Raw genomic sequence first — 24,969 nt, 5'->3', positions numbered from 1 at the left:
TTTTTTAAAATACATTAATATTCCCTATGTTTTGCAATCGTTAAACTAATTTTTTTTTTTTTTTTACCCTCCCCTCGATGCTTGTAATATTATTTTGGGAAATTAACTATTTCATCTCAATATTAAATTTTCCTTATTATTAACGGTTTCAGATTCCATTTCCATTAAACTTATTATCAAAAGAAAAACTGAGTTTATATTGTAAATGACTAAATGGTGAGCCAGTTCATCACTCACCCTTAATTTTTTTTTTTTTTAAAGTACCGGTATCCGGACCTTATTACTAAACTCCTAGTTCAGCTTGTGACTTAGTCACAGCTAAGTCACAGGTAAGACTCTTCACCTGTCTCTACAAATATCTTTAGTAAAGATCGAACTTAAGAGCTCTTCCCACATACTCAGTCTTGTCAATTGAGCCACAAGTCATAGATGAGCCACAATTCGTAGATATTAGTGACAGTTAATTAATGAGTTAAGATTCTCTCATAAAACATTAGGATTAAAAATTAAATAGGCCATAATCTATTCTCATCACTAAAATTAATATTCACCAATTATAGTCAAGCAGGATTCTGTTGCTTCCTTACCATATAAATTACCAGTAAAATTTTTAATTAATTCACCAATTATGGTAACCAGGCTTGCTTAACATATAAATAACCAGCTGCCTACTACGTGTATATAAACAAAACTGAACTAAGAGAAAAGAGGCAAACGAAAATGGAGAACAAAAATTTTCTTTTATGCTACTGTTTTAGCTTCTTGCTCATTTTCCCGACGTCCAGGTCTCAATCTTTCAACTATACCGAAGCTTTATCCAAAAGTCTTCTCTACTTCGAAGCTCAACGCTCCGGTCGCTTACCCTATAACCAACGCGTCACGTGGCGCCACCACTCCGCCCTCATCGACGGCCTCGAACAAGGAGTAAGTATGTATATATATTCATAGGGACTCATTTGGATTAATACTTACTGGTTTTATTAATTTGGTTGTGAAGGTGGACCTGGTAGGAGGATATTACGACGCAGGTGACAACGTCAAATTTGGTCTGCCAATGGCTTTCACTGTAACAATGCTATCTTGGGGTGTGATTCAATATGGAAAAGAAATATCCGAAGCTGGCGAATATCATCACGCGCTTGAAGCTATCAAGTGGGGAACCGATTATTTCATCAAAGCACACACTCAACAAAATGTCCTATGGGTTCAGGTGGTGAACTAATTCAGAAATTAATTCTATATAATCATATGTTAACTATGAATTTTGCCATGGAAATTAATCTTCTATTCCTTCAAAATGTGTGTACTCTATATTTATTATGCCAATTATAGTAGTGCATGGAGCTACATTTATGTTAATTATCTCAATTGCCATATATTCATATTTGGCCACGCATGATATTTTCAGGTGGGTGATGGCTACACCGATCATTACTGTTGGCAACGGCCGGAGGACATGACAACATCGCGACAAGCGTACAAGGTCGACAAGAATAACCCGGGATCCGACGTGGCTGGAGAGACAGCGGCAGCAATGGCAGCAGCATCAATAGTATTCAAGAAAACAAACCCACATTACTCCCAACTACTATTACATCATGCAAAACAAGTAAGTTAATAAAATGTATATGTTTATGTATAAATTTAATATGTGTTAGGTACATCGTTCACCAAAATTCCCAATAAAGTTTATAAGATTAAGTAACTAAATTAATGAATAAATTGAGTAATTAACTGAAGAAAACAATTAAAATGCATGCAGTTGTTTGAATTTGGTGACAAGTATAGAGGGAAATACGACGAAAGTGTGAAGACAGTGAAAGGGTACTATACGTCGGTGAGTGGGTACATGGATGAGTTGTTATGGGCTGCTTTGTGGCTATACAAAGCCACCGACAATGAGGTTTATTTGATGTATGTGTTAGACAATGCTCTTGGATTTGGTGGGATCACTTGGGCCATTTCTGAATTCAGCTGGGATGTCAAGTTTCCTGCTCTTCAACTCATTGCTTCCATGGTAACATTTAAATTGCTCATGCTTGTTATATAATAATTTCTCCTTTGTAGTAGTAGATCTCATCACGGGTCCGGATATCCGTTAAACCCATCTTTTCAGCTTTGTTTCAGTTCAATTTTTAGATCAACTCTAAACAAATTAGAAGCGAAAGCTCGGCTAAAAAATTACATATTAAAATTCGGTTCGACCACCCTATTGATCGCAGTGTATTCGCTCCTCAGTTCCGAAGAGATTAATTTCTCATCTAACCGTTAAATGGAAGGTGGGAGGACACCTGATAATAGCGAAAAACAAAAAAAGACGTTCAACCCCATAAAACGAGTGTACCCAGCAAATTTGAGCCAAACCCAGTTAATTTTTTGGACCGGCCCAAGCTCAGGCCTACTTATTGTAAACCTAGCCCAGACTCGGCCCAGGACTAGGCCTAACTTTTACTTTTCAGTCACTAATTTGACTTTGCTGATTATACTTTGTTAATTATTATATCTTGCAGTTATTCACTGAGGAGAGGCATAGAAAACACGAGCACATATTACAACAATACCGTTCAAAAGCGGAGTTTTATCTCTGTTCTTGTCTTAACAAAAACAACGTGACTAATGTGGAACGCACCCCAGGAGGGTTACTATACATCCGCCAATGGAACAACCTCCAATACGCATCAACGGCTGCGTTTCTTCTCACAGTTTACTCCGATTATCTTCAAGCATCAAATCAACGGCTGAAATGCGACCGTGGCACATTGGACCCACAAGAAATTTTCGGTTTTGCCAAATCACAAGTCGATTATATATTAGGTGCTAATCCAATGAACATGAGCTACTTGGTTGGTTACGGTTCGAAGTATCCTCAAAAGGTCCACCATAGAGGCGCATCCATTGCATCATATAAAGAGTACAAGGGTTTTGTTGGGTGCACACAAGGGTATGATATAGGGTACAACAGCCAAGATCCAAACCCTAATGTCCTTGTGGGGGCCATAGTTGGTGGGCCAGACAAGAATGATGAATTTAGAGATGAGAGAGGAAACTATGTGCAAACTGAAGCATGTACTTATAACACAGCATGTCTTGTTGGGGTTTTTGCTAAATTGCATAAAGGGAATTTAGTTGGTTTTAGCTGTAGCTAGCTAATACAAATTTTAAATAAAAATTATTTTTTCATTTGTTTGTATGAAGTGGTTATTGTTATTCATTTGATTGAAGGTGACCTAACCCAATGCACCTACTCTTCTATTCCAATAAATGTGCACTAAATCCTCTAAATTTAATGTCAACACATTAATGAAAAATCCTTACCTTTCATGCATTTCTTGTCTTGTATGAATAATTCCATGTAAAAATACAATAAAAAAAGGTTTTTCTAAAAATATTTTTACTGTTTTATCTTTTTTTTTTTCATTTTTAAATGTATGATAAGAAATCTCATCATTTAAATCATTTCACTGTCTAGCATTTCTATCAATTCACTGTCTAATATTTCTGATTTCTGATTTTTTCCTCTAATGAAATATTAGTAGATAAACTCATACATCGACCATCCACGGAACGTAAATAAATTTTTTTTACCCATATTAGTTGGTATTGCTTTTCTTTTTAACATAAGAATAAAGGGAAGCCAAGGCTCCAAAGCAACTACAAAATTGATCTAGCTTATGAAATGTCACAGACATCATGTAAGAGCCTTGAAGCCATCCCCAGGGGAGTCGAGAAAGAAGCCAGCGGATAAAAATTATCAAGATTGACAAGAAAATTAGCACTAAAATAAACAACTTTATTTCCTCTTTTTCTCACATAAAGAAATTTTGAAATCCAATTAATTCTTATTACATATACATCAAAATTAATAATCCAACTAATCCAAATTTTTTTTAAAAAAAAAAAGCAAACAACTCTCTTATTTGTAATTTTTTCGGTGAAAATAATAGCTACTATATGTACAATATAGATAATCATCCATCTTTATTAATATATATATATATATATATATATAACTTTAAGTCTTGATGTGCAGAACTCACTAATTAATCAACCTGTTCTACCAGAATTAGCACCCAGTTCATGCTTCTTATACCTGTTTTTAACAGATTCGATATTAGAATCTCCAGAAGCCTCTTCTGCGCCGTCGATTGTCTTTTCACCAGTTTGACTAGTAATGCCTTGATCTTCTGCGACACGCGTTGCCTCTTCAGCCTTTTCCTTCTCCTTTGCAACTCTTTTGAACTCATCAGCTGTTGAAGAAGCTCTCTCCTGATCTATTGCAAGCCCTTCATTCTCTTTCTCCGCGCTACTTCCCTTGTTTCTCTGTCGATTAAAACGATAGCGTTTCAATGATTCAAACCAGCAAACTCTCAACGTAGTAAACATTATTCAATAAGTTATTACCTTGATGGGGTTGTACAGAAAATATGGCGTCCAAGGCCTCACAAGTATTGATGGCCGAGAGAGGTTGCAGAAAAGGAAGGAACGGCCACTCATTTTTTTAATAATTAGTTCAGACTCAGTTCTGCAGGAAAATTGGAGAGGATATGGGAATGGGAGATGGTAGGATTGCTACTTGGTAATCGAAGATGATGAAAGCATGTGCACGTGTCAATTTATGGCAGCAAGTGGTGCTACGTGGGTTTGCCATTTCTGATTGAGCCATGCAATGACTTGTATAGGCTCATCGGGTTTCTTCTAATTTTAAGAAAGACTTATCTACTAAGTTGTTGCCATTTCTGTAAAGAGAACGTTCCTTTAAAATAAAAATCAATAGACAAAGATTATCCTCACGATATTAAGGATATTTTAAAATATTTTTTAATTATAGATAATTAAAAAGACATAAAACACATTATACTATATTGTAAATATATAAAAATATATTTATAATATTTTACCAGTTTAATCGCAAAAATTTATGAATAGCTTTTTTTTTTGTTAAATATTATTTTCCATTATTAAAAAATTTATTTTTATTTTCTAAAAAAGTTGTTTTCTTAGAAAGTAAAAAAACAGGAATCTGTTTTCTATGAATTAACAAACACGCCCTAGCTTTTAAATGATGTCATCTATTCCAGATAAAAACGACAGGCCGTCGAATGACAGTCTCTCTTGCTGAAGTTCTCCCCACTCCTCGTGTACAAATTAACAGACAAACATGTTTTTAAATTTCAATTTCTTGCTTGTTGAGAATCCTGTATTTAGTGTGGCACCGTGTAAAGGTCTTCGTTTGACCAAAACGACTGATGCTCTGTAGACGATAATACGTAGCAGCTAATTAAGTGCTAAAACCTCAGTTTTACTTTTCCAATTAGGGTTTCTCTGCTCTTCCCTGTTAGTTACTTTCTTTACTGAGCTTTCATTCTCTGCAAAAAAGGATCGAAAGCAATCATTTCGAAAATGAAGTCAAACGGAACTGACGCTGCTCAAATCCTCGGCGAAATTGAAACATTAAAGGCAACAAAGAGCGACATAGAGAATAGAATTGCGGCTCTCGAAGCTAAGCTCCGTCACTTGAATCTCCCCAACGACAACGTCTCTTCTAACGGTTCTTCTCTTCCAGTTTCCATTGTCGATTATGGTTTCGGCCACGGATTATCGTCTGATATGATTTACCGTTACAGTCGTCATCTCTTACTCCCTTCCTTTGGAGTTCAAGGTTCTCATATATATAATTGGATATTTAACTTTACTAAACCATAATGACTTTATGATTGGTGGTAATACCTTTTGTTTGTTTAATTACAGGCCAGTCAAATCTGTTAAAGTCTTCTATTTTAGTTGTCGGAGCTGGAGGGTTGGGGTCGCCTGCTCTGTTATATCTTGCAGCTTGCGGTGTTGGTAAGACACGCTTAGATACTTTTCTCAGGCCTAATTTATGTTCTTAGTTTTGAAATAAGTTCTCTAGCAATAATGTTGGAGTAATACAATGTTTTTCTTATAGCACATTGATTTAATAGAATTGCAAATGCATAATTTTAAATTTTTATTTCTTTTCTTTAATTTGAACTGTCTTATGCTTTTCTTATAGAACATCTTTGATTCAATAGAATTACAAATGCATAATTTTAGATATAAAGTATTTTCAAATTTCTTGTCTTAATTTTATCTCTCTTCTTATGCATTCCATAATAATGATAGAAATTTATTTGTTTATCTATTTCTGTAATTAAAAAACTTTAAAGGAACATTAACAAAAGCATGAAAGGATGAAGAATATATGTTGTGCACTAAAGTGAAGAAGAAAATGCTTCGATTTTAGTACTTTTGTAATTCTATTGTTGCGGAGTTTTAATTGGGATAATCTATAGAATAGCTTTTGATAAATAACCTTAATGTGATTGTGCACCCAATACATCAATATAAGTTGTTTGTGGGGTGAATCCTAAATAATTAAATAAGCTAAAGATTTATTGTACTTGAACTATCCCTACTTTTTCGAAATTCCCCTTTTTCTTTTTCTTTTTTTTTTTTTTTTCCCTAAAATTTTTAGGCTTACCTTGCAGGTCGGTTGGGTATTGTTGACCATGATGTTGTTGAGTTAAATAATATGCACAGGCAGGTATGAAGTTGGAACTATGGATATTGAAAGTTCATTGTTACTGTTATTTTAGTTGTTGTATTCTATAATTGTAATGTTCTTGTGCATGTTTTACCTTTGTCTGTCCACAATAACAATAATAAGACTAGGAGTGAGAGTTAGGTTTTATCTTGTGTGCAACTTTGTCTTTTGTTGTTGAACCATCATCTTGGAGTCTTTTAGTACTTCTATTTGCATGCATTTTTCTTTATGTTATGTTATTCTCGATTTCATCTTTCAGGCCCTAATTGTAACTAACTTGTATTGTTATCTTTTGTACTCCAGGTTATACATACTGAGCCATTTATTGGTCAGCCCAAAGTGAAATCTGCTGCTGCTGCCTGTCGCTCGTATGTGCACTTCCAAATCATTCATCTTCTGTTCTTAAAATATTTGATGTCCAGCTGCATATCAATTATCAGATCTCTTCATACATTTTGCATCGACAACTTGTGGAGTAATAACTTTCAAGTCGAAGGATAAGATTTTATATGCTGTGAAGGATAAAGTCAATCATTCTTGTCATCGCCATGAATCTTAGAAGTTTCTATTCTAATTGTATGGTTTACTTCTATTTAATCCGTATATTTGTTTTCAGGATCAACTCTACCATTCAGATTGTGGAGCACCAAGAAGCTTTACGCACATACAATGCCTTGGAAATATTTAGCCAGTATCCTTAAAATAATGAATCTGTGTTATGTTTTCTTTTTCTCTTTCTATGCATGCTTTATATTTTATTTTCCTCTCTTTTTTCCTTTTTAACTGTCAAGACAACTTTTGTGGTCTCCATAACTGCCAACTTTTTTAGATATGACATAATAGTAGATGCAACAGATAATGCACCAAGCCGTTACATGATCAGTGATTGTTGTGTGGTGTTGGGAAAGGTAAATTAACAACCTAAAGTGCTTGTTATAATGATTTTGCAAATACTGTCAGAACGAAGTGTAGGGATAGTCTTGCACATAAATGTAATTAGGAATAATTTGGACTTGATTCATGTAATTTGCAGTTTTTGTTGATGTTAATTTCTTTAATTCCCTTAAATCTAAATGGACTCAATAATCATGTAAATTGCATGGAGTCCCAGTGATAGTTACTCTAATAAAAGCTCATGATGATGCATGATGGTGCTCTGCTTTTGTCTATGGATGGTGCCGATTTCTTTTCATATAAACTGAGGGAGTTGCATGATATTTAATCATTAGTGTAACCCAGGCTTTTCTTCTTTTTTTTTTTTTTTTTTTTTTTTTTTTGACCTTCAACATTAATAATTTCCCGTTTATCTACATGCAGCCTCTTGTATCAGGTGCGGCATTGGGATTAGAAGGGCAGGTATCCTCTATTGTTGTCATATCAAATAAGAAATCACATGCACATTCCTCTGTCTCTTAATATGCCTTGAAAACACTAGATCTAACTCTATCAAATTTATTTCCTAGCTCACAGTTTATAATTACAAAGGAGGTCCATGCTATCGATGCCTTTTTCCAACCCCACCTCCTACAACAGCATGCCAAAGATGTGCTGATAGTGGAGTTTTAGGAGTTGGTATGTTACAGAAATCGCATGAGTTTTGTAGGAAATTTATATTTTGATTGCTGTCCAGGCTTTATATAAGACATTGCTTTTGTTTATGTTAGAGATCTATGAACTTCTAAATATGTCTTGTTGATTGCTGTCCAGGCTTTATATAAGACATTGCTTTTGTTTATGTTAGAGATCTATGAACTTTTAATTATGTCCTGTTTACTGATATGCTTTATGATATTTTGCTGGACATAAGCATACCCTGCTACATGGTTACTTTTCTATTGATTAATTTATTTTGCAGTTCCTGGTATCATTGGTTGTCTTCAAGCACTTGAAGCCATTAAAATTGCTAGTGACATTGGTGAACCTCTATCAGGACGGATGCTTCTATTAGATGCATTGTCGGCACGAATTCGCATTGTATGTTCCATCTTTGATTTGATTAATGTTTTTATCTGTTTTTAGTTGTGTTTCAAGCTTATATGAGATTGTTGTATATTGGTCAGGTCAAGATAAGAAGCAGGTCATTGAATTGTGAAGTTTGTGGAGAAACTGCAGCATTCAACCAAAAGCAATTTAGAGATTTTGATTATGAGAAGTTCACTCAGTCTCCATTGTCCACGGTTCTAGTGCTTTCTTAACTTGTCTTCTCTTTTTTTTCAAAATGCAAACTGTGTTTTGACCGGACTGGGATTTGGATCAATTTGTTTCATTTCCAAAAGAAAGGCAAAGTGAGATCATGCTGATTTGTCTTCGTTTATGTGTCTTTTTCTAGATAAATTTAGTACCTTCATTCCCAATTGTTTTAAGATTTCAAGATGAACTTAGAGAGTTTCTGATTTCATTTCTCTCTGGCATGCAGGCTCCACCGAAGTTGAACCTGCTTTCAGCAGGCTCCAGAATAACCAGTAAAGACTTCAACGAGAAAATCGTTAAAGGGGAAGGGCACGTGTTGCTAGATGTACGCCCTGCCCACCATTTCAAGATTGTTGCTCTTCCTAACGCCTTGAACATTCCATTAGCAAGTTTGGAGGCTAGGTTGCCTGAAATCTCATCTGCATTGAAGGAAGAGGGAGAGCGCAGAGGTCCTGAATCAGAATCAGGTGTGAGCCTATACGTAGTATGTAGAAGAGGGAACGATTCACAGAGGGCTGTTCAATTATTACAAAGCAAGGGCTTTAGTTCAGCTAAAGATATCATTGGAGGCTTGGAAGCCTGGTCCTATGATGTAGATCCAAAATTCCCTACCTATTAGAAGTGTTAAATGGTACTTGCACATTTCTGCAATATTACTTGAAAGGGGTTATTTGCTTACAAGCTGTTCTTTATTTTGAAACATCAATTGACTGAATAATTGATGAAACAAAAATATAAAGACCAATAATATTAACTGCCTGAAAATGTTGCCCCTTACTTATTCTCAAAGAAAAAATAGGCCACATTCTTACATGCAACCACCCTTTGGTCTCATGTCATCGGTATAAAATAAAAGGCTCATCAAAAGGAAATAAAAGGAAAATGAAACTATATCATTGTTCATTTTTTGTGACCTATTCCTCAAAAGTAACAGAATTCTCGCGTTTCTCACAAATTTGTTCACTGGCCAAAAAAAAAAAAAAAACCTGGGCCAGGTAAAAAGATTAAACGTCAAAATTTCAAACTTTAGATGGCCCATTCCTCACCATCCAACGAGTAAAAGCTTCAAAAGAGCCATTCTGATGTAGAGACCATTCTTTGCTTGTCTAAAATAAGCACCTCTTGGATCCGCATCAACATCAATAGTTATCTGCAAAGCATAATAATCAGAAGAAATGAATTGGCCAGCCCCATAATCTTTTAAGGAAAAAAGATATGACCATAATGTTTACCTCATCCAGCCTTGGAAGAGGATGCATAACTACAGCATGCTTCTGCATCACATTTAACACATCACGATCCACTATATACTTGCCTCGAGCTTCTTCATAAAGGTCTATTCTCTCTCCAAACCTTTCTCGCTGAATGCGAGTTTGATACACAACATCACACTTTGAAGCTACTTCTATTAAATCAGCACTTTCTTCCCATGTAACTCCCTTCGATGTTAAATAATCTTTTATATCGTCCTGAGAAAAAGAATCATTAAACATAAGGAACTATAACCTAAATTTAAAGTTCTTCTAAAGTATCTTCCCAATTCAAATTCTAATTATTGTTCCTTTTCTCAATTAACAGCAACTCATCAGTTGAAAGTTCATTTGTCTTTTTGAGAAGAAATTAGTTCTATCACCTTCATTTTTACTACTTCAGGAGAGACAAAATAAATCTTCACATCTTGATATTTGGCAAGGAGGTATGCAAGTGAGCGGACTGTCCTTCCATTGGCAAGATCACCCACAAGTGCAACTTTAATACCATCCAATTTACCTATCTCTCGGTCAATAGTATATACATCTAAAAGAGCCTGCAACATTTACAGAAACAAAAATCAGACTAATAATTTACCATATCCAATATCACCATCTACAAATAGCTCACAATATCCTTACACTTGAATATTTTTGCTTAGCACATTCACACTGATCACTAAATGTTGATGACCATCATGTATATGGTTATGATAATAGAACATTTTTTTTTCCAGCAGGGGTTGGTCTTACATGCTATAATTCCTTAGTGGTGAGGTCAGTTCCTACGTGAAAATGCAAACTACACCAGTGCAACTAACCTAGAATTCTTGAAAGAAGGGAATAAACAAAATCATGAGGGTGCTCCACTCAAAACAGTTACAGTTGGGAAGGATTTAGAATAAAACAAAATCATGGTCGCAAAAACACAAGCAGATTATTAACCTCAGTAACTTATCCATCTGCCGAACTCTACTGCCTCTTTCATCTTTATTCTGTCATAAGGCTACTTATTTGTCATATCAAAGAAACTAACTCGTCCATTCCCTTATGGCAAACCTCTTTTTGTCAACTATTCTCTTGTATTTGGTGTTAACGCTCCTTTCTAGACAAAAATTGTAGAAAGAAATTTCAACACACCTGAGTTGGATGCTGTCCAGGACCATCACCTGCATTAATAATAGGAATGCTAGCAGTAGCTGCAGCTCTTCTTGCAGCACCACTCTCAAAATGACGCATAACAATAATATCAGAATACCCTTCAACAGTTCTAATAGTATCTGCAAATCAAGCTCCAAAACTAAGTAACCAGCAAAAACTATTTAAAGCAAAACAAAATGAAAACAATCACCTTCAAGCGTCTCTCCCTTGGCAGCAGATGAAAACTCCCTCGCGTTTTCAGTAGTTAAAACCTCACCGCCTAACCTTTTCATAGCAGACTCAAAAGAAAGCCTAGTACGAGTAGATGGCTCATAAAAAAGGGTAGCCATTAGATAACCTTTAAGGATTTGACTCCCAAGAGAATTTTTCTCAATCTTTTCCATTTCTCTTGCAACTTCAAAAATAGCACTAAGAATTTCTCTATCAAACTGCTGTGCCTCAATCACATCATCAAGTTGAAACTTATTCCCAACTGAAAATGAAGGGCTATTTTCAATTTCCAATGCACGACACTGGATTCCATTCCTCAATGAATGCCTTAATCCAGCAGATACAGAGATTGGTTTTGAACAAAAGATTTGTTTATCAAATAGTCTCGAGTAATTGCACGTTAATCCAGCATAGCTCTTGGTGGGCAAGGAAACAATTGAACCTTCATTCAATAAACAGGAGGAAAACCAAGTAGAGGTAGCCATTAACAGTAGATTATAATAACCTGCAATAAACTAAATCAAAAATCACAACCAAGCAGTAGATTATAATAACCTGCAATAAACTAAATCAAAAATCACAACAAGGTTGCGCATATCATAAACCTTCCTCTCTATATATGACAAACAACAAACAATAAACTGAAACTAAATGAAAGATAGCTTATTTTAATTCAAAACAAATTTATTTATTTATTTTCTCTTTGGTCTATAGAATGCTAAAACATATCAAAAGTAACACTTACCAAAAGTAGAAAAAAGAGAAACAGAGAGACAGAGAGAGGAGAAGAGAAGGAAAGTGAACCTGTGAGTAGCGAGAGAAAGCCGACCGCAGAGATTTGATTTTGGATTGTTCGTATGGCGAGAAAAAGATAGGGTTTTAAAGGGAAAGTGGGCAAGCGAGAAAAAGCGGGATCTTTGGGAAGAACAAACGAACAATTGTTTTGGCGCAAAATAAATAAATACAGGAACTGGGTCTGGGCCGCTCATATCCACTTTTGCCTTTAATTACAAATAGAGACAAACATTTTTCTTATATTATATTTATGTCCCTCCAATTTTTTTTACAAATAAACCAAAAATATTATTTATTTGGAAAAAGACAATTAAAGAACAACAAAAACTTATCTTCATGGAAAATACTTGCTAATAAAGACAATCGAAGAATAATAAAAATTTATCCTCGTCGAAAATACTTATTTATATCCGAAATATATCCGATGATTTGTTGTTTTCATTAGTTACTATAACGATATTCCACTTTCAATCCCCTGTTTCTTGGAAACCCAAGGCATTGCCTGTTGCTAGCAAATCAGACTTTTGCCCTCTTTTTAGTTCTTTATTGTTACAATATCACCAACATATTGATAATTCTTTTAATAATAATACTAATAATAAGAGACCCACACGAGTCATTTAAGTAAAAAGAAAGAGTCCTCTGTAAAAGGCCTAAGCTCAGGCTATTACTTCAGCATTTTAGCAGTTCAAGCCGAAATTTGTGTGCCTAGAAAATATAAACCCAAAATGAACTGAAAAAGCACCAGTTTATTATGATTCTTCACATCACACGCATGGGTCTCAACAGTCTCTTAAAAACATGGAACTTCAAAGAAACATCACAAACTACCAAGTTTGCTTCTTCTTCTTTTTCTTCTTTTATAATCTCCTTAAACATAAAACAAGAAGTGATACACACTCATGAAATGAGAGAATTAGTTCAACAACAAAACTAAAACTTCAACTTTGAACAACAAACATGTTCACCAAGATCAACCACTTAGACTAATTCTAGGCTATTGCCTTCAGGTGGGTAGTGCGGCCATGGACTTGGTGGTCTAGGAGGTAATGGAAATATCGGAGGGTGAGGGTGAGGGTGAGGGTGGGGGCGGGGGCGAGGCCATGGAGGCAATGGCTTGGGTTCAGAATATCCACACATCCCATAAATACAATGAACCCCCCATGGGCATTTATTCCCACATTTGCCACAATTGAAAGGGTTAATTTTAGTATCAACACAAAATCCCTTACAACATAGCCAGGTAAAGGGGCACCTAATTCCACATAAACCACAGTTATTAATATCAGAAGAGACATCAACACATTGGTTTTTGCAACATCGCATTCGAGCCTCAGGCAGATGTTCTCCCTTTCTGCATATCCATGGCGTTCTCATGCACCCTGAGGGTCGCGGGTGAGGATGAGGATGCATATGGTTCTTCGCTGCTCTCTTAAACCATGGTGACTGTGATGGGTGCGGATGCCGATGCAGATGCAGATGCGGGTGGTTTTTCGCTACTCTCCTAATCCACGGAGAAGCAGCATTCGTCGTGATATTTTGTTCCACTCCTCTCGAAGAGAAGGAGAGCATCAGTATAAGCAAGATAACAATTATAGCATTGACTAGCCGCATTATTTAGCTGCACAAGCAAATGACTTTAGACAAAACAGAGTACATATATAAATAAATATTTCTTTTTGTTGAACTTCAACAGTATTGTTGCTTTTCGTAGAAGTTTGATGATGTTGGAGCATTCATGTTTTTCTTACACGGAAGACAAGTAACAACTCGTGTTATAAGGGGTGGTAATCACCAACTACGTGATTAGGGAGAGGTTTGCTTCCTTTTGCTTGCGCATGGAAGTGAACTTTTGCTTTTACAAATCCAGGTTTATAGGTGCAGCTGGTGTGAGCAAACTGATTTCTCATATGAAATATACTAAGGTATTTCAAGAAAGTGAGGGGATAAGGAACAGTATTTTTGTTTGAAAAAAGGATTAAAAAAAAGGTGGACGGTACCATCACATTCCATGCAATTTTTGTGCCTATCAACTAACTAATCACAGCGCATATATAGCAGGCAGCTTTATATATGCATACACACAAGCCATTGCTTCTCGAGTAAATCAAATGAAAACATTTTCATCTTCACATCAGAAAAATTCAACATTCAATTTCAGGAAATAATCTCTACTTCAAAAAAAAAAAAAAAAAAAGAATCCAAGTAATCAGTAAGTATTTTCAATTTCTTTCTATGAAATTGATAGGAATTGCAGAATTACCATATATTCATTACAAAGAGGACATAAATCCACAAACCTAAAAACTTGTCTTGATATTTCTGTATTTTGCAAGGACTCAAATTGACCAAATTCAATAAAGTTACATATACTCAGTTTAATTAGGCAGTGACAGCATTGTTAACTAAACTGATCAAAAATTGAATTGTTCTTAAAATTCAAGTGCCCATTAGCAGAAAATAGTTATTGCTCTTCATAGCAAAACTCACTGGTTTGGTCTTTGTTACTTTCCAATCTAAAGTACATGACAAAATATGAGCACCAATACTGAGCTCCCCTTTTGGTCTTAAAGCAGGTCATTTTGTAGTGTCTTCTGTGTCTTCTTGTCCATAGCGGCGCTTAAACTTGGCAATCTGTCCTAAACTTTCAGCCATTTGTCGCCGCGCCCTGAAGTGGTAGACTTTACCGACATGGTGAATTTTGGTCATCATAATGTGCATCAATCTGCCACTCTGGGTCACGTACGATATCCACTGCATCTGAGGATGAATTCCTTTCTTCATTTTGAATAAATCTGCAAATCCAACAATAACACATTTGATGGAGCAAAACTCATCAAAATCATTAAGAAAGTTCTTTGTGCTAATGCAATAAGCACATAATGTTGTCAAAAAGTGAAATTAAGAGCTAATGAAGTTATCAAAATTGCACTTTGACTAGGATTAATGCAAGGTTCATAAAATCATAAGACTTTTTATAAACTACAGAAATGTGAATTGAAAGAAATATAAAAGTACACAGATATAACCATAATAATCATTCTAGAAAAACAGGAAGCACATGGTTCAACATTGTTTCATTGATATTATGAAGATTATATAATCTAAACCAAATAAACAGTTCCAGTTTCCCCTTTTTTGAAGGATTTGAGCACTAAAAACATAACTCCAACTAAAAAACCAGTAAAAAGCAATATCATGCATAACCATAATAGAGAGCAGAATACAATTCTATCAAAGAACATAATTAAAGAATAGAAAAAAAAAAATCAGAATCACAATTTACAAATCCCAGAAAATAAAATTAAGATTACAAATTGAAAAGCAGAACAATAACTAATCCTACACTAATAAATAACAAACAAAAATACCCAACAAGAATCTGCATCAAAAAAAAATAAAGATCCCAAAAAATAAAAGTTATGAACTACAGAGAGCAAAGAAAAGCAAACAGATGATTACCCTTAGCATCCAATTAGGCAAAGAATCGCACAAAAAAATAACCAATGAATTGTTAAAAAACGCGTTCGAATGTATAGATTCGTGATAAGAAAGTTCAAATTTGTTTTCCCCCGAATGATGTAAACTTACCTACGAACAAAAGAGAGCGCTTGATCAAACCCTAGCCCCAAGCGACTGAGAGCAGAGTGGAAACAAGAGAAAGAATTCTGGGCCAAGAATTTCACATAATTACTGCCTAATGGGCCTCAGTTCTAAATCTGACTCCGAACGTAGAGTGCAGGCTTCTGTTATGGCCCAACCCACATAAGTTAACGCTAGTTATTGCTTTCATGGACAATATTTTCTTATGTTAGTGGAATAATAATTGCTTTCTAAAAAATTAAATTTGAGGGTACAGTCCGTAGCAAAAAATAACATGAGAACGAACTGATACTAAACTAAGATTCCCTATTTAAGATTTTATTTATTTGGTAGTAATTGATATTTTCGCTTGACTTATCATTCAAAAATCAAAACCATTGATGCTTTTTTAATTTGGTGATGGGATGAAATAGTCGGTCAATTTTTTTTTTTTTTTTTTTTTTTTGCCACACTTTGTGGAAAAAGTTGTACAATGATTTTGTTTTAGTCCTTAAAAGTGCCAAAGGCTGCTTAATTATTTATATTGTTTCCATTATAATTGGAAGAGGTCAGCTTTGATGTTGACTATTCTAATTATATATTATCCATCATCAATCCCATGATATAATTGTAAAGTATCTTTATAAAGATTTAAGATGATATTTTGATAATTGATACTCACCCACTCTTGCATTATTTTTCCAGAAAACACTTATGGTTTATAATTAACTATTCCTTCTGTCCCACCCACTAAAAATGTGACATGACAAATAAAATTCACTTGTATGATAATCCACTTCTGCATTAACATTCCATTTTCTCAAAGATAGCTGAAGGTTGCATAGATAACTGAAGGTCTATCGGTCAAAATTAGTTAAAACAGAATAACTTTTCATATTCCTTAACAACTAAAAAGCTAAAACAAGTTAATTTCTTAGGCTATTTAACTTCTAAAAAGCTGATTAACTTCTTACAATTACTTTTAACCTCTAAAAGTTAATTCAATCTTCTTATGCTACTTTAACTTTTAAAAATTAAAAATTAATTCTCAAATTAGTTCTCTGTATATGTGTAAAGTAACCTCTAAAAGTTAATTCAATCTTCTTATGCTACTTTAACTTTTAAAAATTAAAAATTAATTCTCAAGTTAGTTCTCTGTATATGTGGTATGCGCTTAGTCCCCTTGATTCAATCACCTGTTATGAACTTCATCAAACCTAGAACTTCAACAAACCTAGGAATCCTCGTTATACTGTGAAGATTCTGGTTATATTTTGATTTTTGTCTCACCGAAGACTCAGTAACCCTAAAAATTCATAAGCAAAGAGATGAATTATTTACACTATAACAGCAAACTTTCCATAAGAGTATTTGGCAATCCAATGTAGTACGTACAAATAGGATAATATTACATGACCAATAAGCTGAATACTCAAGCATAAATGGTTATGAATAACAAACCATGAATGGCACTAGAACAAGGCAAACCAAGTTTCGATGGTGCAAACCTAGTTTCGCTTATTTAGGCTACTGCCACTAATAATAGGAATTACTTTACATGCCAGACTGAAACACAACTGGTTTGCTCATCAAGCCAAACCTTACTGCAGAACAAGGCATTCTTGATTTCCAGTCACCATAGCGGTGCCGGTGCCAGAGCTTTTGTTAATAGCATCCACTTCAAGGGATTCGACGTTCGAGTCCTCAGGCAAGTCCTCAACATCATTTTCACTGCGATTGTCGCTACAGGAAATGGCTTCAAAGATAAGGGCATTCACTTCCTGGAATCTTGCTTCTGATAGAGAAACCTCTGCAAGCAGCCTCCAAGCGTTCTCCTCAGTCGCCTCTTCAAAGTCTTTCTTCCTCTTCAACACCATATGGCCACTAATCTCCCAAACAGCTGGGTTTACTTGGGTATCAAGAATTTCAGGATTCACTTCCCCAAGTGCTTGTTTCTCAGCATAACACTGTTAATCCATTTGAAAATTTAGAACATGAGTAAATAATGCATTTATTAATATATCAAGAAGCAAATAAGCAAGTCACTGCTATTATGTTTTCCTAAGTTCATTACCTGTGGCAAGAGAAAGTTCCGCTTTCCACAATCAGAGATAAGCACATTATAAGGTATGTTGTTGTCTTGAAGGCAAATGCAAGCATCAGAAAGAGTGTTGGATAAATCTTGCAGAGTGTTTCCACCCTCAAATAGAAGGCCTCTAACAGGGTAATTTATAAGCTCAGAGATTTTCACTCCATTATCCAAAGTGTTTATCTTCTTAGTGGCTGCCTTCTCAATGGGAAATTGCTCAGCCAAGTAGTAAGCCTGTTCCAAGGAAACGATCAGCTTTTCCCCTATATTCTTTTTTCATGATAATGACTTCTTATTCCTTTTTGTTATTATTACTCATGCATGTGTCACTAACTAGTTCAAAGGATATGATTTGTAAAATCTAAATTCAAGTTCATTGAAGTGAAATAAATGTTTAGATGGATAGAAACCTGGAAGTGAAGGTGGTTGATGGTAGCAAATGCCCCCAAGCTGTTGTAACCCAATCGAAAGTATGGATTGCCAGCTTCAGCAGCCATGTAAATAGCAAGCAATAAGCTTTCTCGGTCTATCCTCTGTGGCAAGCACTCTAGGATACGTGGGATCAACAGAACATGCCCATACTCAATAGGACTAACCTGTAATGTTGACAAAGCAAAATGCCATAGACCAATTAATACCCTAATCAAGACATCTGGCAAACAAAGATGAACAATAATTAGTTCAAGAACAGTAAACCTACATTAATGGCAACCACGCTTGGAGAATTCTCAACATCAATAGGGACACTTGGATAGAACTGAACTTCACCATCTTCACTCGCTTCAAACTGGAAGAGCACCTCTTCCTGACCAACTTTAGTGAAGTTGAATTTGTTCCCATCAAACGGCTGGAGGACCTTGTCAACACGGAATTCAGTTGGCCTCTTCTTCAAGTGACGGCCCTCATTCAGCTGGGCAATGAAACCATACTGGCCCGGAATCACCTAAACCAATATAATTATAGGATTTAGTATAAATTTCATATTTCCAAATTTCAACAAAGCAAATTCTAGTTGCATGTACATTCCTTGAGCTCAAATGGCAAGCCAAACACGCAAACAAATATCATTAATAGAAAAACAAACCTTGGTTTCACAGGCAGTGACATCGTAGCGAAATAGCCCCCTCTGAAAACGATCCTCCCACTAAAAAATCCAAGTAATGCAACATTTTAATCTCCATATTCATGACATCCACAAATACAGAAAAAGAAAATATGAATTTCCATTTGTTTTTGAAATAATTATACCTCCCCAAGAACAAGCGAGTCAAGGAAAGCAACGGGAGGCTCGCATTCATGTTCGAGTACACCCTTCTCACCAACAATCTTGTTCTCTCTCCTGAAAGCATACAGAGGCAGCTTCGCCCCTATTTATGGAATAAACAAGCCTCAATAAATAAAAAAATGCAAGGAGTATACATCAGAATCATGCATAAAAGCAACAGGAGTATTTCAACAAGTACCTTGAATGCAACAGTGCCGGAGGCAATTCCGGCCGCAACCTCCGCTACGGCGAGCACCATCTTCCGCCTCCTCTTTCTGGAAATTTGAAACAACAGTAGGTACCCTCTTGATCCTTAACATCAAACTGTCACTCATCTTTATTTAAGATCCCAAAAACAATATAGACCAAACTTGCTTCTTAATCGAGAGATCTAATTCTTCTAAAAATACCCTTATTTGCCTGGCAACTTTAACAGAAAAATCTATATAAACTATATAATCCTAAATCTAACAGGCAACGAAAAGAACGGAACCGCCACCAGCAAGGAAAAGAAGATCAGAAGGACTACCGCCTTCAGAAGGCAAAGCACCACGTCCACCGTGCGGCGAAGGGTTGCTCTCAATCACACAACCCTCACGTCGTACAGCCTGGACATGAATTACAGGCCGAATTACTCCGTGTATAGCCGTGATGTCTACAACCTGTCGTCCCCTGGGTTTTACCCCACAAGAACACAACTTTATACAAAAACAAACTTCTTCCTTCACACCAGAGTAACAACGGAAGATAAAAATCGAAGCTTTAATTGAAAATTCGAAAAATTCTGCAGTATTCGAAGAGGATATTCGATTGAAGGAGGCAAAAGAAAAGTAAGAGATCTGGGTATGGGAAATAAGTGGAGAGGAGGAGAGGAGGTTTTATATAGATAAGAGAGAAGTGGTGGTTGTGGTTGTTATCATAGAGAGGTGTGCATATTACATGTTGAGTGGTACTGATGAAATTGTGAAACTTGATAATGATTTATAAAAGAGAGTACGTTGGTTGCGAGTTCTGGTTCACTGGGAACCGCCCACAGAGCTTGGCCGGAGAGGGACCACGCAGGCAAGGAGTACGGGTGGACAATATGCTAGGAGGACCACACTTGAGAAATTGCCTAAGCACTGCAAATTTTGTGTTTTCTAAAAAGTAGTAGTAGTAGTTTTGGCACGCGCCGGGTTAGAGGGCGTGTTGCACGTGTGAGACTATTAGTATAATGATTTTCTAATATTGGAAGAGTAGTTTTGTAAAACTTGAAGTCTTCGTCCAAAGGAGAAACATGCAATATTTGAATAAATAGGTAGATAACATTTTTTATTATTTTAGTAGGGGGGAATTTGTCTTTTATTGCAATATGATTTTGATGCAAAATCTTTAATTTAATCAAACCTTTTATTTTAGGATTAGTTACCTTTGTTGACCTGTTGATTCCTTGACTTGATAACGTCTCTGTTTTTTGTGATGATTTTTATTTTTGACAAGAATATGAGTTATAACTATTTACCATTTTTGTTTGGAAATGAGGTGTTATTGGAAAAATATTATGCATTCCAACTGTCAATGATAATGACACCGAATTAATAAATGTATCCTTATAAAGTTATTTTATAAAATTATTTAAACCTTAATCTTTTGTTGATTATATAATTTTTAATTAAGTATTTAGACTCTTATTAATCATAATGTAAATAATGCCAATCAAATTCCGTTTTGAAAAATATGAGAATTAGAAGATTTTAAGTTTTATTTAACAATTTACAGTGATAATATTTTATTATTGATAGTCGAGTGAAATTAAAATGAATGAGTCCAATGATAGATCCGGCCTAAAGAATTAAACTAAATTGTAATTTTGATTAATGAGGACACCAAACTAAAATATATTTCTTTTTAATTTTTTAATACTAAAAATTGATTATATATATATATATATTGGGGCTAGGGCCTCCTTGGGCCCTATGTGCACCCGTCGAATTTCTAATTTAGCCAAGAAGAAATACACGAAAAAAAAAAAAAAACAAGGAAATGAGATTTGACTATTTTTTATTTTATTAACGGTATTTAAAATAGAAATATGACACTTTTTAAACAAAATTGCCATAAAGATTTTCATAATATCTTTAAAAATTTAAGAATAATATATATCATAAAGTAACCAATATATATATACCAAAAAGTGGACATGACCACTGTTCATTCCGAAATCGAATTAAAATTATATCGAAATTGAATCGATTAAAATCAAAATTAAACAGTGATCAATAGTTTTTTATTCCATATAATAATTAATATTTAATACTATATTTTTATGATTTTATTTTATTTAATCAAAACTCTCGGTTTTAGATCTAAATTAAAAAAAATTTGTGAGGTTAAAAGACGAGTAATAAAATTTTAAATTTATGTTTATTTTGTTACATTTTTTATTTATTTTATTTATTTTTTTCAATATTACTACTTCTTATTATTTTTTATTCAAATTATAAAATAAAAAAATGAATAAAAATATTTAATTTCGGTGTTGAACTTTAACCCAATCAAAACCAGTGATTCAAAAATCGAAATTGGGATTCGGAATGGGGCTCATGCCTAGAAGTAGGGGTCATGGTTTTGGAATCGAATCAGAAATTGACGGTTCCAGAAACTGTTTGGAACCGAACAGTTACAGTTCTGATTTCGATTCCTTAACGGTTCTAAAAAATTTTTTAATTATGTTCAAGCATTTTTAAATTTCGGCCAATCGCATGATTATAAAATAAAAATGTAGAAAATATTTTTTCTTCAAAATTTAAAATTTTAAAATTTGTGAAATAATTTCTAAAAAAAATACCCTTAAAAAATTTAAAAATGCTTGAACTTAATTAAAAAAAAAAGACTTGAACTTAATTTTAAAAAAAAAAAAAAAGAGTCTTCAACTTAATTTATTTTTTGTTTAAAAAAGTTGGAACTTATTTTTTTTATAAAAAAAGGGGCTTGAACTTCCTATGTATCATCTTGGAGTTTGGAGGAATATTTTGGACAATAATTTATGAATGAAAATTAGAGAGATTGTAGAGTAGAGAATAATATAAAGTAGAGAGTAAAGATAATTTTGTGTGAGGAGATTGTAAATGGAATAAGGTATTTATAATAAATCTAAAAAAAATATTTTCCACAAATACCCTTAAAACTAGCCGTTTATAGTTGTTAGAAGAAGTAATTTGGGGATTTCACAAAAATATTAAAAAAAAGCTGTTGGAACCACCGATTTGAACCGCTACTTTGAACCATAGGTTCGAACCGGTGAAACCGTCGATTCTAGCCGTTTAACATAGATTCGAAATCCAATTGGAATCACCGGTTCAAACCGTTCCGGCCGGTTTTTCGAACCACCAGTTCACAGTTTTAAAAATGGTGAAACTAAAATTGAATCGTTAGCTACTGGTTCTAGTTTTGGTTCCTTCAATTCTGGTTCTAATTCTCAACTGTTAAAACCACGATTTCAAACCGGGTCTACTTGGAAGACCAAAAAGCGGATGAAGTGTTAACGTGTGGCCTTAAATTAATCACGGAAAACTCCACCGTAGGAAATTTCATCGAAGGCTATTATCACTTGACTTTCAGGGAACGAAGAAATATCAATCCAACGGAGAGGCAGAAGCCATCTAGAACCTAATGACGTGGCATGTTTTGGAGGATCCCCATCCATCATGATGTGTTCAAATACGTCAACACCCTCTCGTGATTTATCAACTGCATTGCCGCGTCTACCACAACAAATGGTTTACTGTCTAACTTTTATTTTTTTCAATTATTTATTATTGTTATTATTCTTTAATTAAATTTTTTATAAATATTTTAATTGTAATATAAAAAAACAAAGAAAGAAATTTTATATCTTTACCAAAATTATCGATACAAAGTTAAAAATAGATAAATAATTATTTCATCTGTTATATTTAATTATTAATTATAATTAATTAACTAATTAATGTATATTATATGAAATTTTTAAAAAAAGAAAAAAAGGCAGCAGTGTCCGTAAATTTAAGAACAGAGATTGTGTGAGGGAGGGTCACATGGTGAGAAAGAACACGTGGGTTGTTAACTAATAATTTGATTGAAGAAATAATAGATTCCATCTATCTGTTGTACTGTTAAATGAGACAGACAGTGATGTTATCAATTATCAATCGACCAAATTCTATATTTCTTTCTTTTCATAGAGAAGCGGACAGACTTTCTGAAACTGTAGCAGGATTCCGAATCTCTGGACAGATTCCCAATCTCTGTATAGTGTTTCTTTGAGTAAATCATTTGATATATTAAAAACTCTGTGATTTGTATCGATTATGCTCTAAAATGAGTTTAATTTCTAGAAATCATATTTTTTTTTTACTTTTTTTTTAAATTACACCCTAATTTCAAATTGTTCAAAATTAAAAAATAAAGAAATAATTATAAGATTTTCATGCTTAAATATTCTATCATTATTTATTGATTGAGTGACGAGAGCTTATCTAACTATTTTATTATCATTTGGTCAAAGGCGTAAAAAAATATATTGGACATCCACGGGAGGAAATGAGATACTCCCCGTTATAGGTGTGAAAAATTATTCATCTAACTGATTCATTTCGGTTTGATTTAGTTAATTATTTAATGAAAATTCAATTTATTGATTTATTCGATTTAAATTAAATTTATTATTTAATTCGAGTCTATTTTATAGAAATCCATAAATTAGGCTTAAGATTGGATCGATATGATAAAAATCGATCAAAATTGACCGAACCAATTGGTTCGATCAATTCAATTCAAATGTCGATTTGGATTTAGTTTGATATATTTCCTAAAATTTTGATTTGTTTTAACCCGTAGTCATGATTATAATTTTTTCCCTTCTACTATATTTAATAGGTTGTGATATTTAAATTAAAAATTCGTAATTATATTATATATACTTCAATTTGCTATTCAAATTTAATTATTGCTATTATTATTATTTATCATTAATGTTTTGTACAATGTTATAATTTACATTTAGGGTTGCAATTGAAGTAGCTTTAATATAATTACAAATTTTTAATTTAAATTACATCAGAACCTATTAAATATAGTAAAAGGGAAAAAATTATAATCAAGTTGGTTTAACTAATGCTCGCCTCTGCTTGAAAAGAAAAATGAGATTTTGGTGTTGTTTGGTAACTAGGAAAGTAGAGGGAAAGAGAGAAATTGCTGGAAAATAAACTTAGAAAAGTAAGAGAGGACAAAGAAAGAAATAGACTATCTCATTTACAAAACGACACCATGTGCCAACCCCGACAAAAAGTCATTATTGTCCCTAGTGTACAATATTTCACATTATAATTAAATTAAATCTCACTTTTAATTATAAAATGTTAACTTTATTAGGTATTTTTAACTTTTTAAATCTTAGACTTATCAATAACATTAATATAATAACTGATTTTTTATTATTTTTTAAAAATAACTTATCTTAAGCAAATATTTCCGATGAAAAATATTTTTAATAATTCATTTTATATTATTTAAATACAATAATAAAAATTTAAAAAATATGTCTTTAAAAATATTTTAATTGTAAAAAATCTCATATTTTAAGAGTTGATTGTTAAAGATAAAAAAAAAAAAATAGTAGTAGTTATTGATGATTGGTGGGGTGCTTTGGGACGGTGAGTGACTGTATTTATTATTTACTTACGATGATTTATTGATTATCATTTCATTGTTTGAATTAATAAATATATTTTATAATATTTTTATAATAATTCTTTAACATTCAAAAAATGTGTTTCTTTTTTAAAATGAGAATTTAATTTCCTTCAATATGTAATTTTTTCTTGGCTAAAAAATATGTTTTCGAAAG

At 33.7% G+C, this 24,969-nt stretch overlaps 7 protein-coding genes across 9 annotated transcripts; 2 read left to right on the top strand and 5 right to left on the bottom strand.

Annotated features, from left to right (window-relative positions):
- The first annotated feature begins 708 nt into the window (after positions 1 to 708).
- On the top strand, positions 709 to 3,194 carry LOC105633277 (endoglucanase 11). The gene is made up of 5 exons (XM_012215850.4): positions 709 to 924; positions 998 to 1,210; positions 1,409 to 1,609; positions 1,763 to 2,017; positions 2,511 to 3,194. Exons 1-5 carry the CDS (start codon positions 721 to 723, stop codon positions 3,144 to 3,146), a joined length of 1,509 nt encoding a protein of 502 aa, XP_012071240.1. The 5' UTR covers positions 709 to 720; the 3' UTR covers positions 3,147 to 3,194.
- Positions 3,195 to 3,769: 575 nt separating this feature from the next.
- Positions 3,770 to 4,563, bottom strand: LOC110009362 (hypothetical protein). The gene is made up of 2 exons (XM_020678954.3): positions 4,402 to 4,563; positions 3,770 to 4,320 (listed from the first exon to the last, which is right to left on the bottom strand). Exons 1-2 carry the CDS (start codon positions 4,492 to 4,494, stop codon positions 4,045 to 4,047), a joined length of 369 nt encoding a protein of 122 aa, XP_020534613.1. The 5' UTR covers positions 4,495 to 4,563; the 3' UTR covers positions 3,770 to 4,044.
- Positions 4,564 to 5,179: 616 nt separating this feature from the next.
- On the top strand, positions 5,180 to 9,433 carry LOC105633005 (adenylyltransferase and sulfurtransferase MOCS3). Its single transcript, XM_012215501.4, has 11 exons — positions 5,180 to 5,659; positions 5,749 to 5,841; positions 6,507 to 6,562; positions 6,866 to 6,930; positions 7,179 to 7,253; positions 7,392 to 7,470; positions 7,880 to 7,918; positions 8,026 to 8,134; positions 8,418 to 8,536; positions 8,623 to 8,739; positions 8,979 to 9,433. Exons 1-11 carry the CDS (start codon positions 5,401 to 5,403, stop codon positions 9,369 to 9,371), a joined length of 1,404 nt encoding a protein of 467 aa, XP_012070891.2. The 5' UTR covers positions 5,180 to 5,400; the 3' UTR covers positions 9,372 to 9,433.
- A 187-nt stretch (positions 9,434 to 9,620) lies between these two features.
- On the bottom strand, positions 9,621 to 12,333 carry PYRB (PYRIMIDINE B). Of its 2 annotated transcripts, none has more exons than XM_012215502.4 (6): positions 12,178 to 12,333; positions 11,354 to 11,878; positions 11,143 to 11,282; positions 10,386 to 10,559; positions 9,985 to 10,221; positions 9,621 to 9,902 (listed from the first exon to the last, which is right to left on the bottom strand). In XM_012215502.4, the coding sequence occupies exons 2-6, from the start codon at positions 11,856 to 11,858 to the stop codon at positions 9,795 to 9,797; spliced, it is 1,164 nt and encodes a 387-aa protein (XP_012070892.1). In that variant the 5' UTR covers positions 11,859 to 11,878; positions 12,178 to 12,333; the 3' UTR covers positions 9,621 to 9,794. The 2 variants fall into 2 exon arrangements, with proteins under 2 accessions (XP_012070892.1, XP_012070893.1); XM_012215503.4 differs by having other exon boundaries at positions 11,354 to 11,888; positions 12,178 to 12,324.
- Positions 12,334 to 12,897: 564 nt separating this feature from the next.
- On the bottom strand, positions 12,898 to 14,009 carry LOC105633004 (uncharacterized). Its single transcript, XM_012215500.4, has one exon. It carries the CDS (start codon positions 13,780 to 13,782, stop codon positions 13,150 to 13,152), a length of 633 nt encoding a protein of 210 aa, XP_012070890.1. The 5' UTR covers positions 13,783 to 14,009; the 3' UTR covers positions 12,898 to 13,149.
- Positions 14,010 to 14,374: 365 nt separating this feature from the next.
- LOC105633003 (Ribosomal protein L31) lies at positions 14,375 to 15,918 on the bottom strand. Of its 2 annotated transcripts, none has more exons than XM_020678801.3 (2): positions 15,760 to 15,918; positions 14,375 to 14,963 (listed from the first exon to the last, which is right to left on the bottom strand). In XM_020678801.3, the coding sequence occupies exon 2, from the start codon at positions 14,950 to 14,952 to the stop codon at positions 14,746 to 14,748; it is 207 nt and encodes a 68-aa protein (XP_020534460.1). In that variant the 5' UTR covers positions 14,953 to 14,963; positions 15,760 to 15,918; the 3' UTR covers positions 14,375 to 14,745. The 2 variants fall into 2 exon arrangements, with proteins under 2 accessions (XP_020534460.1, XP_089580583.1); XM_089724457.1 differs by having other exon boundaries at positions 15,631 to 15,770.
- A 1,165-nt stretch (positions 15,919 to 17,083) lies between these two features.
- On the bottom strand, positions 17,084 to 20,203 carry LOC105633002 (GDP-L-galactose phosphorylase 1). The gene is made up of 7 exons (XM_012215498.4): positions 19,303 to 20,203; positions 19,088 to 19,206; positions 18,924 to 18,983; positions 18,540 to 18,782; positions 18,250 to 18,435; positions 17,825 to 18,073; positions 17,084 to 17,717 (listed from the first exon to the last, which is right to left on the bottom strand). The coding sequence occupies exons 1-7, from the start codon at positions 19,436 to 19,438 to the stop codon at positions 17,352 to 17,354; spliced, it is 1,359 nt and encodes a 452-aa protein (XP_012070888.1). The 5' UTR covers positions 19,439 to 20,203; the 3' UTR covers positions 17,084 to 17,351.
- Between the last annotated feature and the right edge of the window lie 4,766 nt (positions 20,204 to 24,969).

The sequence above is a fragment of the Jatropha curcas genome, chromosome 7, assembly GCF_041381405.1.
Source record: "Jatropha curcas cultivar XTBG-Jc1 chromosome 7, XTBG_Jcur_1.0, whole genome shotgun sequence".
NCBI classification, from domain to species: Eukaryota; Viridiplantae; Streptophyta; class Magnoliopsida; order Malpighiales; family Euphorbiaceae; genus Jatropha; species Jatropha curcas.
Note: the sequence above shows the minus strand (reverse complement) of the source record. Positions and strands in the feature narration are given on the sequence as shown.

Bases quoted from the DNA above. Each gene is read 5' to 3' on its own strand.
- LOC105633277 (XM_012215850.4), top strand. From the start codon at position 721: ATGGAGAACAAAAATTTTCTTTTATGCTACTGTTTTAGCTTCTTGCTC. The intron at 925-997 runs GTAAGTATGTAT...TTGGTTGTGAAG, and splicing joins TCGACGGCCTCGAACAAGGA to GTGGACCTGGTAGGAGGATA. The intron at 1,610-1,762 runs GTAAGTTAATAA...AAATGCATGCAG, and splicing joins TATTACATCATGCAAAACAA to TTGTTTGAATTTGGTGACAA.
- PYRB (XM_012215502.4), bottom strand. From the start codon at position 11,858: ATGGCTACCTCTACTTGGTTTTCCTCCTGTTTATTGAATGAAGGTTCA. The intron at 10,560-11,142 runs GTGTGTTGAAAT...TAAATGTTGCAG, and splicing joins CTGGACAGCATCCAACTCAG to GCTCTTTTAGATGTATATAC. The intron at 9,903-9,984 runs GTAAACATTATG...TATGCTTTGCAG, and splicing joins CTCTTCCAAGGCTGGATGAG to ATAACTATTGATGTTGATGC.
- LOC110009362 (XM_020678954.3), bottom strand. From the start codon at position 4,494: ATGAGTGGCCGTTCCTTCCTTTTCTGCAACCTCTCTCGGCCATCAATA. The intron at 4,321-4,401 runs GTAATAACTTAT...TTTAATCGACAG, and splicing joins TTCTGTACAACCCCATCAAG to AGAAACAAGGGAAGTAGCGC.
- LOC105633003 (XM_020678801.3), bottom strand. From the start codon at position 14,952: ATGAAGAAAGGAATTCATCCTCAGATGCAGTGGATATCGTACGTGACC.
- LOC105633004 (XM_012215500.4), bottom strand. From the start codon at position 13,782: ATGCGGCTAGTCAATGCTATAATTGTTATCTTGCTTATACTGATGCTC.
- LOC105633002 (XM_012215498.4), bottom strand. From the start codon at position 19,438: ATGAGTGACAGTTTGATGTTAAGGATCAAGAGGGTACCTACTGTTGTT. The intron at 18,984-19,087 runs GTATAATTATTT...TGGATTTTTTAG, and splicing joins ACTCGCTTGTTCTTGGGGAG to TGGGAGGATCGTTTTCAGAG. The intron at 17,718-17,824 runs GTAATGAACTTA...ATGGATTAACAG, and splicing joins GGAACTTTCTCTTGCCACAG to TGTTATGCTGAGAAACAAGC.
- LOC105633005 (XM_012215501.4), top strand. From the start codon at position 5,401: ATGAAGTCAAACGGAACTGACGCTGCTCAAATCCTCGGCGAAATTGAA. The intron at 5,842-6,506 runs GTAAGACACGCT...CTTACCTTGCAG, and splicing joins TCTTGCAGCTTGCGGTGTTG to GTCGGTTGGGTATTGTTGAC. The intron at 8,740-8,978 runs GTTCTAGTGCTT...TCTGGCATGCAG, and splicing joins CTCAGTCTCCATTGTCCACG to GCTCCACCGAAGTTGAACCT.